This window comes from Pristis pectinata, chromosome 10 (genome assembly GCF_009764475.1).
Source record: "Pristis pectinata isolate sPriPec2 chromosome 10, sPriPec2.1.pri, whole genome shotgun sequence".
NCBI classification, from domain to species: Eukaryota; Metazoa; Chordata; class Chondrichthyes; order Rhinopristiformes; family Pristidae; genus Pristis; species Pristis pectinata.
In genome coordinates, this window is record NC_067414.1 from 50,819,232 (window position 1) to 50,838,222 (window position 18,991).

Below are 18,991 nucleotides of genomic sequence, written 5' to 3' on the forward strand. Positions count from 1 at the left end.
CAATTGAATAATATTGATGTATAGTTTATCAAATATGTGACAATATTTTGTTCACAATATTAATAAGCATTGTATTTTGTCATTTAGTTTTATCTAGAAATTCCATTCCATCAAATGTGGAAGAGCCACCCAGTATGGAAGGCATACTTTGCTGTGAGAATTGTGGTCATTATGGGATGACTGAAGAGTTTAGTCATGGAAGTAAATTTTGTAGTGAAAAATGTATGCAGCAAGCAAAAGAAAAGTAAGTTCTCAATTTTTTTTTATCTTTTCTGTAATGAAGATACTGATTTCTATTTTTTTTGTGTAGTGATCCAGTAGGCACAAAATTAGATGTTTTGAAAGGCATATGAATGTGAAATGGTAAATTCCTGAAGTAAAAGAACAAGAACTCTGAGTCAAAACAATAGAAAGTCACTGGAGAAATGGGAGATCTTGAGTGAAGATGAACAGGTAATTTTGGGGAGGCAAACAAAGGGCCCCTACTGTTTTGTGCAAGACCCATGAAGCAATGCTGAGCTTCTGTGAAACACTTGTTGGGTCATGATTAGCACACTGGATATAGTTTTGAACATTAAACTATATAGGGCTGGGATTTCATCAGTTTTTTGCACTAAAGTTGCACTGAAATTTAGACCAGTTCCTGTTCCCATCTTCCCTCTAGGAATTTGGACCAAAGTTTCAAGTGGAACTCATTTCCATATTCTGGCTTATAGCTATTTTAAAAACAGTATAAAACCAGTGGCACAAAGAAATTCCAGCAGACCTCTAAAGAAGCATGCATCATAAACATTCTTTGGAATAAGAGCGTGGAAGTTGGAGATGAGTGTCAGACTGCTTTTGTTATCTTTAAAAAAAAAAATTCTTTTAAGTTATTTTCAGTGTGTCAACAACACTTCCATTTTTGCACAAAAATACCTGTTTAGGTGAACAATTGGAGAATCCATGTTGGCAATGGAGAGACTGTAGCTCTTTGGATTAAGACCTTCCAGGCTGGTTTAGACAGTAGCCAGATAGGGCTGGCTACTAGAGAGCAGACAAGTTGACTGAGGTTGAAAAGAGCTTTGTGATATCTGGATCATGATGGTGCTGGTATTAATTTCTATCTTTTGATACTGTCAAGACCTTTGAATAGTGCCAGAGGAACATTTCTTCTGTGACATCACTGATTCTGAAAACAACACTTCTATTACTATATAGGCAAGGCCAACTCTAACTGCACTGCAGTTGTCCAGTCAATCCTCCAAATATTTTGGTATCTTTGTACACTAGCTCCTGTATTCAGTGAGAAATAACAAGCCACACTTGCAATCCCTGTCAGTAAAGTTTCAAACAATGTGTGATTGTGAAATTGTCTTAATCCTGAAGTTCCTGAACTAATGCTTGTACTGCCTACACACACAAAACCTCTTCATCTAGCTTTTGAAGAAAAAAACATCCAGAAACTGTGTTGACATGGGTTGGCTGTGGCAGAAGCTATGACCAGCAACACCTTATGGCAACCTTCCATCCTCGAACAATAATATACTAGTACCAATTTCTGGCTAGCAAGCTCTAATGATAAAGCTAGAAAATACGAGGATGCTTCCAAGTCAGAAGATAGATGAATAAAAATTCAGATAAGGCAGTACTGTGCCAAAAACATGGTTAGCCATTATATTTCAGTGCAATACAGGGCAACTGCTCTTAGCACGGGGATTTGGAGTAATGTTAATGAGCAGCAATAGGTTTCAGCAGGAAAAAAAGCAGAAAATTATTTAGGGAACTAGGAGGCAATATGTTGGGGTTAAACTGCCGTGAATCAATTAAGTGCAAGTTCACTAGTTAATATTTGGCACTATGTCACTCTTAAGCCACCCCTAAGCAGAAGGTTATGAAGGATGTTTAGACCTTTGGCAGGTAGAGCAAGCAAGGGTGGGATGATATAGATGTGACTAAAGAGTTCAGACGCTGGAGCCATCTCCAGTGAATTGGAAGAGATTTAATAGGTTCTCAAATAATGAAGTGAGTGAATACAGAATGGTAATTTCAATTTCTTCCTTTCGTCTGGCACCTTGGGAGAAATTGATCCTCTCCATGGATTTCATGCATGCTTTCAATGCCTCTTCTTGCCCTGTCAAATAGGATTTGAAGTTAAACGATGAAATCATTTTGGTAATGGATTTCCCATTTTGACATAACTGAAAAATTTGCAAAGCAGCATCTTTGTAATCTGTTTCATTGCTGATGAAACAATATTGCCTTTGGACCTTGTCATCAGCACTTAATAAAGAATTTGCCAGTGCACTGCTATGATTTTCTAATGCATGCTGGCAGCAGGCGAGGACTTGATGATGAGAAAGAATGCAACAGTAATTTTTTAACGCGCAGGTGCTAATCCTTTGGGCAGTCTCTCAGCCTGACAATACTTTTTGACATTTGCTGCATCAAGGGATGTGGCTATGATGTATTTATCCCCAACTCACCCTGAGGCTTTACAACTTCCCAGTACTCGTCTTCTCAGAACCCTGATCCATCTGTTAGAGAATCAGACTTTTTCAAACCTGAGGCTGTGAATCCTATCTCCTCTCTAAGGAGGCTGCTTGTTTCTGTCCCATGAAATGTTATCCACCTCGTCTAGCTACACCTCTTGGCCAGTAAACCCCTATGTACAATTCTGTTGAAAGGTCATTCACATGAAACATTAACTTTAAGAAACTGCAGGTGGAATTTAACTCTGACAAGTGGGAAATGATGCATTTTGAGAAGATAAACCAGGGCAGAGCATTCTTGGTGAATGACAGGGCCCTGGGGAGAGTTGTAGAATGGAGAGACCAAGGAGTACAAGTACATAGTTCCTTGAAAGTAGCGACACAGGTAGACAAGGTAGTGAAGAAGGCATGTGGCATGCTTGCCTTCATCAGATGGAGCATTGGGATGTCATGTTACAGCCTTACAAGATGTTGGTGAGACTGCACCTGGAATATTATGTGCAGTTCTGGCCAGTGTACTATAGGAATGATGTGATTAAGTTAGAGAGGGTGCTGGAAAGGCTCTCAAGGACATTGCTAGGACTGGAGGGCTTGAGTCATAAGGAGAGACTTGAGAGGCTGGGTCTGTTTTCCCTGGAGTGCCGGAGGCTGCTGGATGACCTTTTATTAAGGTTTATAAAATCATGACTGACGTAGATAAGGTGGATGGTCACAGTTTTTTTTAACCAGGGTAGCGGAGTCTAAAACTATAAGTTTGAGGTGAGGGGAAAGATTTAAAGGGGACCTGAGGGGCAAGTTTTTCACAGAGGGTGGTGGGTATATGGAATGAGCTGTCAGAGGAAGTGGTAGAAGCAGTTAAATTTACAATGTTTAAAAAGCAGATGGATAGCAAAGATTTAGAGGAATATGGGCCAAATGCAGCTCAGGAAGACACCTTGGTTGGCATGGATGAGTTGGGAAGAAGGGCCTGTTTCTGTGCTGTATAACTCCTGACTTTTTTTTACACCACAGATTCTGCCTGTTCTGTGAAGTATTTCTACTTTATTTTCCTCCCTCTCATATATAGTTTTTTTGGAAAAGGTATCTTGGATCTTTGCCTAGTGTGGTCCATATGAGACATCAGCACCTTAACAATGTTGATGACTTAACTGCCCTTTGAAAATAGTTGTATCAAGGCCACAAAGTAAATTAATAACTTGAATAAAAGCAGACAGACTCTGGCATCAATCTAAAGTGCTAAAAATAACAGAGGCATCTAGTCCACCTAGTACTGTAAAGTCCTCCTATGGGCCATCTGGAGATTTGTGTTAAAAATGAGAGTTCATTGTTGACACTGGATCCATGAGGTCTCTGGCATCATGTCAAGCAAGGGCAAGGATACCTTTTCTTGGTGACTATCATTGTCTGATGTTCTTTGGCTGATGAATCGGTACTCTTCTGTGTAGTAAACCTCTTGGTATTGAGAGGTTTACAATACAGTACCGATTCACCAGCTAAAGGACATCGGACAGTGAGAGTAGCAATGGTATTAAAAGGCATAAACAATTTATTTTAGGTTGCTCACTTCAATTTCATTGGAAAGAAAAATATGGACTAAGTTCATCAGGACCTGAAGGATACAGTTGCCTGATGGAGCTGGGCCAGTCGGTGGTGACGCATTACCTTGTCTTTACCAATCTACTCATCGTGCTAAATGGTATAGATTCAGGATAGATATAACGTCTCAAAGCTGAGCATCCATGAGTACTGTGACCCTTAGCAACAAGACAATCTGCAACCCCTAGCACTGATGTGTTCCTTGCTCTACAATTAATGGCAGGCTAGAAGACCAATCCTGATTCACCCCAAGCATGTTGGAAGGATATGACAAGAGCATTACCATATACTTAAACATGAGGTATTTAGCTAGTGGGGCTTTCGCCCTCTTCAGCTAGAAGTTGTTAGTGACTTGTTTCTCAATTTGTAGCAGGTCCTTGCCATTACAGAGTCAGTCCACAGTCAGTTTGAAATTGGAATTGATGGGAATAAAAGGAAAATTCTTCATTTGGCTAGAGTCATGCCTTGCAGAAAAGAGGATAGTTGTGGTTAATTGCGGCCAGTCATCTCGGCCCCAGAAAATAAAAATGAAGTTAGTCAATTTCTGGGGAGAAAGTTTGTTTTCTATGTTGCAGCAAATAAATACATTCTTTATTTCTGGGCTCCTGCTGCCACAGTTCTCCAATTGTATCCCTTCGCTTAGATTTTGCATTGGACATGTATTGATGAGAACAAAGGGAGCACATAGAGTACAAAACTCTTGCTGTAATGTAAATGCAGTGAAGCAAGCAGTGGAATGGCTGCTAATATTAGACTCGGGGAGGTGTTTCAGAGAGGCATGTAGGAAATGGATAGCAAGCCTTAACATGGGGAGGAGCATGCCTTAACAAAAAAAGTGATTTTCGCAGAAAAGGTGGTGGAAAAGTTTTTGAGTAGATAATTGCAGAGGTTAACCAGATGGTAGAACCATTGCAAGGGTGAATGGAAAAGAATAATGCACAAAAGGTCATGGTTAGAGGAAGTAGAACTGTAGGAGGTTGCAGAAACCAGGAATGATCAGAAGAAAAGGAAAAGGGTTTTAACAGTTACATAGGCAGGATACACATCAGATGTGTTTCCCAGGTCTGATTCATCTCCCATATGACTATCAACAATGCACCTCTCTTTTAAGAGATGCTAGCTAGCATCGAGCAGTGCATGTTTGCTTTAACTGGAGCTAGCCGCTCCCTGTTTTGGGTCCCATGTTGAAGTATGCAGTAAGTAGCCAGGGTATAATTGGCATGCTGCCTGCGTTGCAATCAAAGGCCTTGGGATACTTTCTCTTTATGATCTCTGCACCTGGTTACAGGGCTATTGAATTTAGCCCCCATTGACTTTCTGTTGATGTTATTTATTTCTTATTTTGCTGCAGGGTGTCTATGTTGAAAAAGGAACTACCAACATGCAATAGTGAAGAAGTTTCTAAATACAATCGGAAAAAAAGACAAAAGCCAGCTCTGCCTTTAAAAGGAGATGTGAAAGAAAATGGAGAGATGTTGAAGGAAGAGGAGGAAGACATTGTATGTATTAGTTTATTTTCTGTTTTGGGGAAAGCGTATTGCAGAGGTCAATCAAAATGTAGTGTTCAAAGAATACATGCTAAATACCTGCTAGATTTATAATATTTTCTGAGCATGTTGACACTTTAAAATATTACTGTAGCTCATCAAAGACCAGGGATACAACATGAGATATTCCCAGAGAAACGCTGTGAGTTGTCGGGGAGTTCTGCCATCTACCAAATGTGTAAGTAATTTTCCTCAAACTTTTAAACCATGTGCAGTTACCTGGAATTAAATCAAACCTTCAATGGTGCACTAAATAAAAATAACCTAGCTTGTATTTTTAAAATTTTCATAGTTAATTGGAGGCAGATTGATTCTATTGGAAAGGAGGAAATGTTGCAGGGAAGCTTAACCATTATGTACGTACACTAAAAATTATTCAGTGAGATGTTGTGCAAAATTTTACAACTTCAGACATCTTTCTCCAGCATGTACCCTGTCCTAGTAACATGGAGGATGGGAACTGAATAAATCGGATCTCTTTTAATCTAATACTTAAAGATTTTGTAGTTTGAGTTGCTATTGAACTGCAATATTGTTTGGTCCCAAAAACTACATACTAGGTCAGATGTTGCCTTGACTTTACTGCTTGAATTTAACTCTTCTTATTTCTGAGTTATTACCATAAAGTTTAGGGAGGTTTGGAGCTGAGTGACTGCAGGTGAATCCAAATTGAGCATTGCTGAGCAGATCATTGATATTTCTTGGCAACAATTTTCTGTCTCTGGGGAAATTTTCACATTACTGGGTTGATCTATAAGAGCCCTGTCAGGAGAAACCAGTTCATGTGGTTCCCTTTGCTCTCTGCACCTCTTCTCTTACACTGCAACTCAAACATCCCTATTTTCTCAGATTTCTCAGCTATGTTGAAAGATCATCAACCTGCCATGTTAACTGTGTTTCTCTCTCCAGAGATATTCCCTGATCTGTTGAGTGTTCCAGAATTTTCTGGTTTTATTTGGGGTGGGGGGCGGGTGGATGGAGGAGTTGAAACTGAGATGCAGAGCGCAGAATTGCTAGATATCTAAATAAAAGGATACTGGAAATATTCAGTAGGTCAGGCAACATCTGTGGAGAGATATAAAACCAAGATAACATTAATGAATGAAATACAAGAAGCTAGACAGAATCCTGTTGGAATAATTGAAGTAACAAAGACATGATTAAGGGTTTTCTCAGGGATGGAACAGTATTACTTAAGTGGAATTAGGTGTTTACATGGGTATGTGACAGGAGTTCTTGTGTGTGCCAGAGTATGAGGTGGAGTCAATGGGTAGGGTTGGAGGTGTGGTTATAGACTGTGGCTTCCTCCTTCCATGTTTTAAGCTGGGAGAATTTTCTGCTTAATTAGTAACAATTTGGAAATAGTGGAGATGTCAAGAGAGGAGGCGGTAAGGTCGATCTGGGTGTCATCAGTACACTGCTGATGCTGCCACTAGCAGAAATTTAAAACAAAAACTTGTAAATGAGAAATGGGGTCAAGGATGGATTTGGTGGCAGTGGATTCTGGAGAAAGGTGCAAGATCAGAGCCAGAGTAGAATAGAACCAGAAGAAGTTGGGCACAGTGAGCTAGGGAAAGGTGGCATGCAGCAGAAGCAGCTGAATGGATAGTTTGTCTTGGTGGAAAAGAATTTCATGAAGACCTTGAAGTTGTTGGAGGTGAGGGTGGAGTATGCAGGGGAAAGAGGTTTAGGACAATATTTGATGATCCTTGAATAATGAACATCTTTGGCAGAGAACTATGCTGCTTTATGTGGTGTAAAGGATTTAACAATTGGCTTGATGGTAGAAAGCAGAGGGTGACAGTGGAAGGTTGCTACTCGGACTGGAGGTCCGTGACTAGTGGTGTGCCTCAGTGGTCGGTGATGGTCCATTGTTGTTTATCATCTACATGAACAATTTGTATAAGAATGTACAGGGCATGGTTAGTAAGTTTGCAGATGACAATGAAGATGGTTATCATAGATTACAGGGGGATTTTGATCAGCTGAGTAAGTGGGCCGAGGAATGGCAAATGGAGTTTAATTCGGATAAGTGTGAGGTGTTGCATTTTGGAAAGTCAAATCCAGGTAGGATTTGCACAGTGAACAGCAGGGACATGGGGAGTGTTGTAGGACAGAGGGACAAGTACATATTCACTGAAAAGTGGAGTCACAGGTAGACAGGGTGGTGAAGAAGGCTTTTGATAGACTGGCCTTCATGAGTTAGGGCACTGAGTATAAAAGTTGGTAGGTTGTGGTGTGGTTGTACAGGACACTGGTGAGGCTGCACCTGGATTATTGTGTTTAGTTTTGGCCACCCTGCTTTCAGAAAGGTGTTATTTAACTAGAAAGAGTGCAGAAAAGATGTACAAGGATGCTGCCAGGACTTGAGGAACTGAGTTATAGGGAGAGGTTGGGCAGGCTGAGACTTCACTCTTTTTAGAGTGTAGGAGACTGAGAGGTGATTTTATGGAGGTATATAAAATCAGGAGGGGCATAGATAGGGTGAATGCACTTGGTCATTTTCCCAGAGTTTAGGTATCAATAATTAGAGCGCATTGATTTAAAATGAAAGATTTAAGAGGAACTTGAGGGGTAACTTTTTACATAATCTGTGGTATCGATGTGGAATCAGCTGCTAGAAGTGGTTGAGGCAGGTACAATAACAACTCTTAAAAGACAGTTGGACAGGTACATGGATTGGAAAAGTTTAGAATGTTATGGGCCAAATCCTGGCAAATGGCACTAGCTTGGATGGGGCATCTTGGTTGGCAAGATCCAGTTGGGCTGAAGGGCCTGTTTCCATTCTGTATGACCCTATGACTGTGCACACTGAACAAATATTTACTTAGCAATTTCAGTTAGAATCTTGCATCCTTTTTATGTGTAAAAGCTTTTAACTCTGCAAAAAGAATGGTAAAGGTTTTTTAATTGAGTTTCAGAATCGTAGCATATTTGTCAGTCATCGGATCATAGCTGCAAGTTAAAATGGACCACGCCATCAAAGTTGAACTTGCCTCTTAATGTTTTTCCACTCAACTTTGTTAGCAAGACATTATTACTTAGAGCTCCCTAAAGGCAAGCAAAGTACTATACAGCTTTATTCCTAAGCACTTGTAGAACTAGCAAAGTAATCTGAAATGGTTCTACATCTATAATGAATGTTCTGTTATGTGTCCTGTTATATATAGCAGTTGCACAGATGCTAGTCTGTGCAGTGGGTAGTGCTACTGCTTCACTGCTCAAGTGACCTGGGTTCAGTCCTTGTCTTCAGTTCTGTCTCCCTGTGACCAAGTGGATTTCCCCAGGTGCTCTGGTTTCCTCCCACATTCTATAGGTGTGCAGATTAGTAGGGTAATTGCCCTTGGTGTGTAGGGTTGATGGGAACATGGGAAAATAGGTTACAGGAAAAAATAGGAATGGGGTTGCTCTGCAACTTCTCATGATTCAAAGCTGAAATGACCTCCTATGTGGTAAAGAAGTACGGTACAATAACTCCCTTGACTCTTTCTACTTTGTGCACATTTACTTGATTTTCTCCCTCCCAAGAAGTCAGCATGGAACATGTTTTCTTTTGTGTTAAATTGTAGCAAAAGATAAATCCAAATTAACAAACAAAGAAATTGAAAATAGTAACAAATTTAGTTTCTGTTTCCACCATCTTTTGACTCTGACTACTGAATGGAAAAACTGTTTATTTAAGGCCTTCAAAGATGGGTCCAGCAGAATTTATGCAATATGGGGAGGAAAAGAATCTTGAGTATCATCTATATTGATGATAGAAAGGAAAATGACATTGGGAGCATTAAATTATTTGTCCTTTGTTTAACATTTTAATTTATGTTGGCGTTACAATTCATGAATAACTAATCCTAAACAATGGAGCTAGAAATTCATCTGCACCTGTAGCCACATGTTCATCAGTTGCAGGATGATGTCTCCACACCACTTTTGATTGTAGTTGTGCCTGAACCTCAATACCGTGCAGGACTTGGGGTCTGTGATTGACCGTTAGTGAGTCGATGATGTGATGGGTTGTTTAGGAGATTGAGATATGGATATGATTGATCTGAATCCAGGTGTCAGGTGATTGGGTTCAGTTATGGAGAGCAAGGCCTGTTGTAGGAGAGATTGGTTTGGTGATTGGGATTGGCTAATTGAAGCCTGCGATTCAGATGGTCGGGGACTGAGACATTTCAAAAGATCAGAGCCTTTGGATTGAGGGGTCAATAGACAACGTAAATTGACTTAGGTACTGAGGTACAGTGAAAAACATTTGTTTTGCATGCCATCTGTACAGATCATTTCATCATATCAGTACATTGAGGTAGTACAACGGAAAAGCAATAACAGGGTGCAGAGTATAGTGTTACTATTACAGAGAAACTGCAGGCAGACAATAAGGTGCAAGGCCATAATGAGGTAGATTGTGAGGTCAAGAGTCCATCTTATTGTACTAGGGAACCATTCAATAGTCTTGTAACAGTGGGATATAAGCTATCCTTGAGCCTGGTGGTATGTACTTCCAGGCTTTTGTATCTTCTGCCTGATGGGGGTGGGGGAAGAATAGAGAATGTCTGGGGTGGGTGGGGTTTTTGATTACATTGGCTGGCTGCTTTATTGAGGCAGTGAGGTGTAGTCTGAGACCATGGAGGGGAGGCTGATTTTCATGATGTGCTGAGTGGTGTCTATGATTCTTTGCAGTTTCTTGTGATCTCAAAGTTGGGGGGGGGGGGTGCGTGGGGCAATGAGCTTGGGGGATGTGCTGCAGATCTGCAAAATGGGGAGAGTTGTGGGACTCAGAGTAGAGCAAGTAAGTAAATAATATTGCATAGCTGCAGAACAAGCACCTTTATTCAAAACTGGTTGGACTGAAAGTTTCCTGGATGTGGCCTGCTTTGGAATGACGTAAACTGGTTTCCCCTGACAGGGTTTTAGAAGAGTGTTGCCCAGGAATGACATCATTACCTATGTGTCTGACGTGGAAAATGGCTGACCTGTGCAAGCATGATTCCTGACAGGATATGCCAAGTTGAAATTTTGGAATGGTTCATTCAGCAAAAAATACCATCTCGGTCATGTTCCACTCTGGGATAATTAGAGTCTTGGCACATGTTGGAAATTCTATGCTAGGAATACACAGAGTTTCAGTTACTTTTTGTTTCTGGGACTGTAATTGTATACCAAATACCAAAACCAGAGTTGAGTGGCCTCCAATGTGAAAATCCAGTCTGAAGTAATTTGTGCCACAAGAAAACACATTCCGGATTTTAAAATTCCTGGTGGTTCCAATGTACTTGCTGGTATTCATCTGTTAAACTTGTAATTAGTCCGGCACTTACACGCATGTAGTGTGAAACATGGAAGCCCAGTGTTAATGATGGCAGATTTGGATGGTGGAATCCATTTGTTCAATGAATATCAAAATAACCTCTGATGTTGGAAATCTGAAATAAAATTAGAAAATGCTGGAAACACTCAGCAGGCCAGGCAGCATCTGTGGAAAGAAAAACAGTTAAAATTTTGGGTCCAAGGCCCTTCATTGAAACTGGGAAAGAGAGAGAAGAAGTTGTTTCTCAGTAGCAGAGAAGTGCAGTCCACTGCTGGTCTCCACATGGAGTCGAAGGTCGGGGCCTGTTCTGGATAAGATTCTTCAGTCTACCACTAGGGAATTGACTCTCACATCCTGCACAAAGTCAGACCTGATGCAGGATCCAAAACCCCATTGATTTTAATGGAGATCGTAGAGTGAAGATTTGGGAGATTACTTTTTTAAAGTTTATTCTGCTTTACTTTAATGTATTAATTATTTGCATTTTGTTCACCTTTTTGAAAAAGACTTGATTATTTTTTTAAATTGTTTTTAACAATTGTGCCACCTGAACCTGCTGCCATCCTGACATTGATTGAGCTATAGCCAGCCAGTGAGATTGGCTGGTTGTGTCCAGGCAGAACAAGTGGGGGCATGAGTGGACTGTAGGCACGATTGTGGCTGCGAACACAGTCAGCAAGGTCTGGCCCCTTAACTCTCAAGTTTCTTCTAAAATGTCTATTCGTGCCATTTGAGACTCAAGTGCACTGAATCAAAGCTAATATACCTTCTGGCAGGCAAAGAATTTAAAAGATCAGAAAAAAAAATTGAAGTAGTCATGTTTTACTTGAGCACAAAAAAAATGATTTTCTCAGAATGCTTTTATGTAGTGGATTGTGATTGCAGGCACATGGAGAGTGGTGGATGAAAATTCTTGGTGAACCCAATCCATTTTGAGGGTTGTTCTCGCTCGATACAAATGGACTCTGAGCATTGAATCAGTGCTCACAGGTGGTTCAGCCAGTAGGGTTGTGGGAAATCCAGAACCTCTGCTGGGGAAGTCAAGCCATCAATCTAGTAGTAGGAGGGTGAAAATATTTGAGGATGGGCAAGTGCAGATGAGTGGCAGCAGGCTGGAAGATTAATGTGCTAAACAATCAGTAGAGTTCTCTTTAAGGACTGTTGTTAAAGCTGTTACACATAATATACACTGAGCCCATTTTGCACCTCAGAATTTTCTTAATATCCTACCAATTGCTACATATACACAGTTAGCAATTTTAAATGGCCTTCTGCTAAAAGTAAGCCAGCACTTGCCCGACTTTGTAAAATTTCCTTGTGAAATTTCCTGGTAAATTGAGAATGGGAAAAGGTGCTGCTGTTGTCTCTTTCTATTGTATTCAGTTCTTGGATATTAGGACAATTGTATATTCTGGATACATGTGGCAGAGGTGCTTGATCTCTCCAGTATATATGGCATGATTGAATTTGGCTGGGAGCATTGTAACCCACCTTATTTGGCTTTGGATGAGGAGGTTAAGGTTCTGCTTAGTGGTGGTCATGATATTTTAAGTTTGGTGACCTCCATGGTTATGAGAACTTTGAAACCAAAAGAGGGCAGTCTTGGTTAATTCCGTGACTGGATGAAAATTAATGTCATTTATGCAATTTAGGAAGAGAAACCAGGAGAGCTGAAGATGCTGAAAGTAACTCAGAACAATCAAGCTCGAGCTCGGAGAAAAAGAAAATGTGACTCTGGATTATTAAAACAAAGTAAGTTGCTGAATAAAAATATACAGAGAACATGGGTCCAAGATCCAATCAATTAATAATCATTACTGTTCAAGCCTACCTCTGCTCCTAGGCATTTTTCCTTTGTTGTCAACTTGAAGTTGGTTTGGAAATGAGCCAAGCAGGGAGAGGAGTGAAGAGCTTTTTTTTTCACTTTCCTGTTTATATTAGTAAATTTAAGTTACTTAAAAAAATATGTTAGAGTTGTACTATAAAAACAGTTGAAAATCTATATCCTGCTGGCTTTTACTATGGGCATGTAGCAAAACCTGTCTCTGTTTAAAAATAGTTAATTTTATAAACAAAAGTGCTTGAAACCGATGAGGTCGATGTAACAAGAAAACGATAGAAAATTAATCCCATAGGTCTACTAATATCTAGCAATAGAGAAGTTTTATGCTTTGAATACTATGATTGTTTTTAAGGGTAATGTGATTGTCCAATTGTTGCAAATGTTAGACAGGTAACCAAGTTCGCTTCCGAGCCTTGATTGATAATTAGGGGTTAAAGTTAACCTTTCTCATCAGGCAGGAAATTCGTGTGATTGGTTGGATCACTGGTTTTACACACCATGTGGTGTAGAATAAAATGGGGTTGTAATCAAAATTGTTCAATTTTTTTGACCCAATTTTGCGAGTGTTTTTCTGAACCATTGGATGGAACACTTTTGTGATAATTAGACCTGGAGGAAATAAAACTTTGGCAAGATCACAAATATGGCTTATTAGGCATTATAATGGCTCCTACAACAGCCATTCAAGTTGAATATCAAATCTTTGCCACTTTAAAATAGTTGTCATGCAGTTCAGTTTTGTGTAATTTAGTCCTATTCATTAAATCCTGTCAAAATGTATTATGCATTTAGAAACTATATTTGCCTAACATGTTCTATACTTTTTGTTTTACTTTGCAGCTTTAACTTTTGGAGGAAAGAGAAAAACCTGGTGTTGGGCTTCTTATTTGGAAGAGGAGAAAGCTGTGGCAGCACCTACAAAGCTTTTTAGAGAGGTTAGGTCCTAATTATACAACTGTTAAATTATATATATCAGGGTCACATTGTAGAATGTGAATATGCATGGTGTGTGGTACACTTTACATGTTGGTGCGGTGCCAGAGGACTGGAGGATAGCTCATGTTGTTCCATTGTTTAAGAAAGGCTCGAAGAGTAAACCAGGTAATTACAGGCCAGTGAGCCTGACATCAGTAGTGGGTAAATTATTGGAAGGTGTTCTGAGAGATAGGACATATAAGTATTTGGACAGCCAAGGGTTGATTAAGGATAGTCAGCATGGCTTTGTGCGTGGTAGATCGTGTTTAACGAATCTTGTGGAGTTTTTTGAGGAGGTCACTAAGAAAGTAGATGAAGGTAAGGCTGTGGATGTTGTCTACATGGACTTTAGTAAGGCCTTTGACAAGGTCCCACTCTTTATGATTATCCATGTCATGATTATTCTCCTGATCTCTTTGTATTACATGTATAAACATTGATATATTAATCTATATTAATTTGAAAACTAAAAAGTTTGAAAAAGAAAGAAAGGTCCCACATGGGAGATTAGTTCAGAAGGTTCAGTCAATGGGTATCCATGGAAAGGTTGTAAACTGGATTCGAAATTGGCTGAGTGGGAGAAGACAGAGAGTGGTTGTGGATGGTTGTTTCTCAGATTGGAGGCCTGTGACTAGTGATGTGCCTCAGGGATCTGTGTTGGGGCCATTGTTGTTTGTTGTATATATCAATGATCTAGAAGATAATGTGGTAAATTGGATTAGTACGTTTGCAGATGACACTAAGATTGGAGGTGTAGTGGACAGCGAGGAAGGCTTTCAAAGTTTGCAGAGGGACCTGGACCAAATGGAAAAATGGTCCAGAAAATGGCAGATGGAATTTAATGCAGACAAGTGTGAGGTGTTGCATTTTGGAAGGACAAATCAAGGGAGGACATACACAGTAAATGGTAGGGCACTGAGGAGTGCGGAGGAACAAAGGGATCTGGGAGTTCAGATACATAATTCCTTGAAAGTAGAGTCACAGGTAGACAGGGTTGTAAAAAAAGGCTTTTGGCATCCTGGCATTTATAAATCAAAGTATTGAGTATAGGAGTTGGAATGTTTTGGTGAGGTTGTATAAGTCATTGGTGAGACCAAACTTAGAATATTGTGTGCAGTTCTGGTCGCCGAACTACAGGAAGGATGTCAATAAGATTGAAAGAGTGCAGAGGAGATTTACAAGAATGTTGCCGGGTCTTCAGGAGTTGAGTTACAGGGAAAGACTGAGCATGTTAGGACTTTATTCCTTGGAGCGGAGAAGAATGAGGGGAGATATGATAGAGGTTTATAAAATGATAAGGGGCATAGACAGGGTAAATGCAAGTAGGCTCTTGCCACCTAGATTAGGAGAGATAAGTATGACAGGACATGGCTTTAGGATGAAAGGGGAAAGGTTTAGGGGGAACATTAGAGGGAACTTCTTCACTCAGAGTGGTGGGAGTGTGGAATGGGCTGCCATCTGATGTGGTAAATGCGGGCTCGCTCTTAACTTTTAAGAGTAAATTGGATAGATACATGGACGAGAGAGGTCTGGAGGAGTATGGGCTGGGGGCAGGTAAATGGGACTAGCAGAATAATGTTTCGGCACAGACTAGAAGGGCCAAATGGCCTGTTTTCTGTGCTGTAGTTTTCTATGGTTCTGTGGCTGCCTAGAGATTGTTATTCATCCTCATGAATGCATTAGATAGATGTAGCAGTGAAATAGTTAAGAATAAGCCATCCTGTACTCTGTTTTAGAGGTTGGATTTAGGAATTTTAAAGGCTTCGGGGACTGTTGGGTAGGGCAGGGTAGTAGGGTGGGGAGGGGGAGGAGATGGTGGCAGATCCAAGAGGTGGAACTGGAAGCATGATGGCAGTGTCAATTGATTACTAGGGATAGCGATAAGTGAGTGATGAGTTAAGTTGTTAAATTCCTGGCAGGTGTCCCAGTGTATCAATGTCTGGAAGACCATGCAGTTCCAGGAATGCCCTAAAGAGATCATTCCAGGCACAAGGTCGCTCAAGTTCACCTGTAATATTGCATACCAAGTATTGCATGGGAACTGATAATAGCAACACAGAAAAACATAGCAAGAGTGTAAGGGTGACTTATGTGCACAAGTACCTATTTGAATTTCTGGAATCTCACACAACAACTAGGAAATGATTGTTACTTGGGTGGGTAGGGTGGAAATGACTTTAAATTGCATAACACTGGAGGAGAAAAGTATAATGCAATGAATTTCTAAGTAGGTTTTGTGCTACTAAAAGCTGAGCCACAATTTGCAGGCTTGATGTGCAAGTAAAAGAAACCATGTACATGATTTTAACCACATTCAGCACCATTACTCTCCTATACTTGTAGCAGACCAATTTCATGAGGCATTCTCCTTACTGATGTGTAGAAGTGTAAAGCTCACCTCTCCGAAAGTAACAAAAATATATTTTAGTGGTTCTGGAAGTCGATAACCAGCAATAAATATTTGATTGAATGGACCCTGGTCTACGAAGAAGTGGAGATTATGGACAAGTGTAGAAAAACTACATATTGCGTAAAGTTAGCTGCTCCAACATGGAGCCTTGTAAATGGGAACACTGAGGGTGAAAATCTACTCCATAGGAAGAAACATAGTGATTGATATAAGCAGTCTGCTGTGCTGAAATTATTGTGGGCAAAGTTGACAGATGTGCAGAATATTAATAAACTCAACAACTATGGTGCCCAGTCATTGGGGGCAGCAATCAAACAGCATGGTTGCCAAACTATACAAAGAGAAAGGTTATTGGAATAGTTGGAGGAACTGAGAGTATATGGAGACACAAAAGACTGCGGATGCTGGAATCTGGATCAAAAACAAACAATCTGCTGAGTTTCTCCAGCAGTTTTTTTTTGCTTGAGAGTATGTGGCGTTTTGGTTAGATTTCACCTCGAGCATTGTGCCTGTTGATGTACTGGCAGACACTCGCACCCAAGAGATAGTGTAGAAGAACTGAACTTCCTTGAAACTTTGTGTTCTTTCATTTCTCTTCTCTTTTAGGATGTTCCTTTAAAATTTACCTCTCTCAACCAAACTTTTAGTCTTTCATCCTTGTATTTTTCTTTGGTTCAAGGTCAGTTTTTGACTAATTAGGATCCCGTAAAGCAATTAGATGCTTTGTTATTTTTGCTGACATTCTATAACAGTCTATCCCTTGTTAAGTGTGTTCTTGTTTTGCTTTTGTAGTCGAGCAATATTTTTATTATTTTACACAGTCAAGGTATATTTTTCTAACATTTTCTTTCATTTTATTTTAGTATCAATCATTTCCACAGAGTAAAAATGGATTTAAAGTTGGAATGAAACTTGAAGGAGTTGACCCAGAACATCCATCCATGTACTGTGTTCTTACTGTGGCTGAGGTATGTTTCTTGATATCATCTATTAATAACATCATTGGAACTAGAAAGAATACATTGGCAACAACAGTGGAGGAAATAGGAGTAACAACAAACCTTATTTTCAAAACCTTTTGTGTCCCATTTTGATTCCAATTAGGTCTTCATGTTCTATTGGCTTCAGTTTATATTATTATTTTAAACCATAACGATTGAAAATTTATGGAGTATAACAGTAAGTGAAATTTCAATAAATTTGTTTTTCAATTGTTACTATTTTATGCTGTTAAACTGCAAACATTTCTTACCAATTTTTATTTGCCATCAAGATAGAATACATCTAATAAATCCATCTAGCAGATAGTAACACTTTGTGGTGATCTTCCTGGCCTTTTTCACACATTTGGGATTATGCCTTATAAAGTTGTCACCTCAGTAGTTATCAAACTGTGACCTGTCACAAATAGCACCTGGAAGGGGCTCTGTTGTCATAGCGGTATTCACCAGTGTTTGCATGTTTCTTTGACCCATACTCACTTGTATTGGACTAAATTAAATTGGACTAGGCTCTTCCTGCTGCAATTCACCCTAACTCGGATGTTATCTTCCTATCGTGTTTTTCGTATGTTGTAACATCATCAATGAGCACAGCTTGTATTAGTTACTTAATGTCAGAAATTGGATCAAAAGGTCACGATTAATGCCCCACATAATTTACATAGAGGTACAGTGGAAGTAATGAAAACTCTGTGACTTCATGTGCTGCCACCCTTTCTCCACATACCAGTCTCCTGATCCCATCCCCATGGATATCAATTCTATGTGTTGAAAATCATTCCTTGTAATTTTTATTTCTATGTAATTTTGTTGTGGCAGTCCTCAGATCAAGGCTTCTGTGAACTGATTACAGCAGATCAGATTCCTTGACCTGTAATCCAACGCTGCTGATGATCATGGGGGGCTCCTTCTCCATGGTGGGCAGGGTCGGGGGCTGGTCTTCAGGAAGTCCATGCACTGTTAAGCCACTGCTCCCAGATAAATTTCTTCCTCTTCATAACCCCCCCTCTCACAGTTTGACCTGCTTTCCATAGATTAGTGCACAAATGTCTTCCTTGCAAGCGGTAGTATGTGTAAAGCACATTTTAGCATGGGTAAAAATTGCAATGTTTTCCTAAAGCAAGAATGTCTCAATTTTGCAAAGTTTTCTTTTGCTGATGTCTTCTTTGGTGTTGGGCTAACATTAATTTAGTTCGCCAGAAATGGGTGAAATCAAATTTCCAGGCTTTGTGTATTGGGGAAAAAAACATTGAATACCTGTGAAATTTTGGTTACAAGATCAAGCCCAAATGAATTCTGTCTGAATATAATTTAATCAAACTTGGACCTGTTTTTGTTGTCCTTTAATGCAGTGGAAATTCTATGTGGCTCAAGATTGCAATCTGCTTTCAGTCAGATATCTAAGCATTTACAAAAAGGAAGTATTTAAAGAAACACAATGCAACTCTAAAAGCTCTTTGTCTTTATATGAAGGGCTTATTTTTGGTTTGAGAATTTCATCATAATCTTTGCAGTGCCAATCTAACTTGATGTGTTTCTTTCATTGAGAGTGTTGGTTTCGGGTCCAAGCTCAATTGGAAATGTTGAATGATCTTTGGTGTCTGAAAGGAGAGACACTTCCATTAATTAGGTTGATGTCTGCTATTCACATATTTAAAAACTTTCATTCTTTGTAACCACACCCTTGCAGATCACACCTGAATGTGGGTGGCATGGCAAACTGCTGCTGATGTCCTCCCTCTAGAGTGTCAGCTATTGTAAGCATTTGATTGATTTTGGGGCTCAGACCTTAGAGTTCATCAGCCTGCCTCATGTAATAAATAGCTATTTGAAGAAA

The 18,991-nt window shown here is 39.8% G+C and overlaps 1 protein-coding gene across 6 annotated transcripts in view; it reads left to right on the plus strand.

Annotated features, from left to right (window-relative positions):
* l3mbtl3 (L3MBTL histone methyl-lysine binding protein 3) overlaps positions 1 to 18,991 on the plus strand; it is a 102,710-nt gene that overhangs the window by 16,328 nt on the left and 67,391 nt on the right. For 5 of the 6 annotated variants that reach the window (XM_052024434.1, XM_052024429.1, XM_052024433.1 and 2 more), the window contains exons 4-9: positions 88 to 244; positions 5,419 to 5,566; positions 5,709 to 5,792; positions 12,578 to 12,677; positions 13,609 to 13,703; positions 17,017 to 17,121. In XM_052024434.1, coding sequence (XP_051880394.1) covers positions 88 to 244; positions 5,419 to 5,566; positions 5,709 to 5,792; positions 12,578 to 12,677; positions 13,609 to 13,703; positions 17,017 to 17,121 — 689 coding nt within the window. The remainder of the gene's footprint in view (positions 1 to 87; positions 245 to 5,418; positions 5,567 to 5,708; positions 5,793 to 12,577; positions 12,678 to 13,608; positions 13,704 to 17,016; positions 17,122 to 18,991) is intronic. The other variant, XM_052024432.1, reaches the window with a different exon arrangement.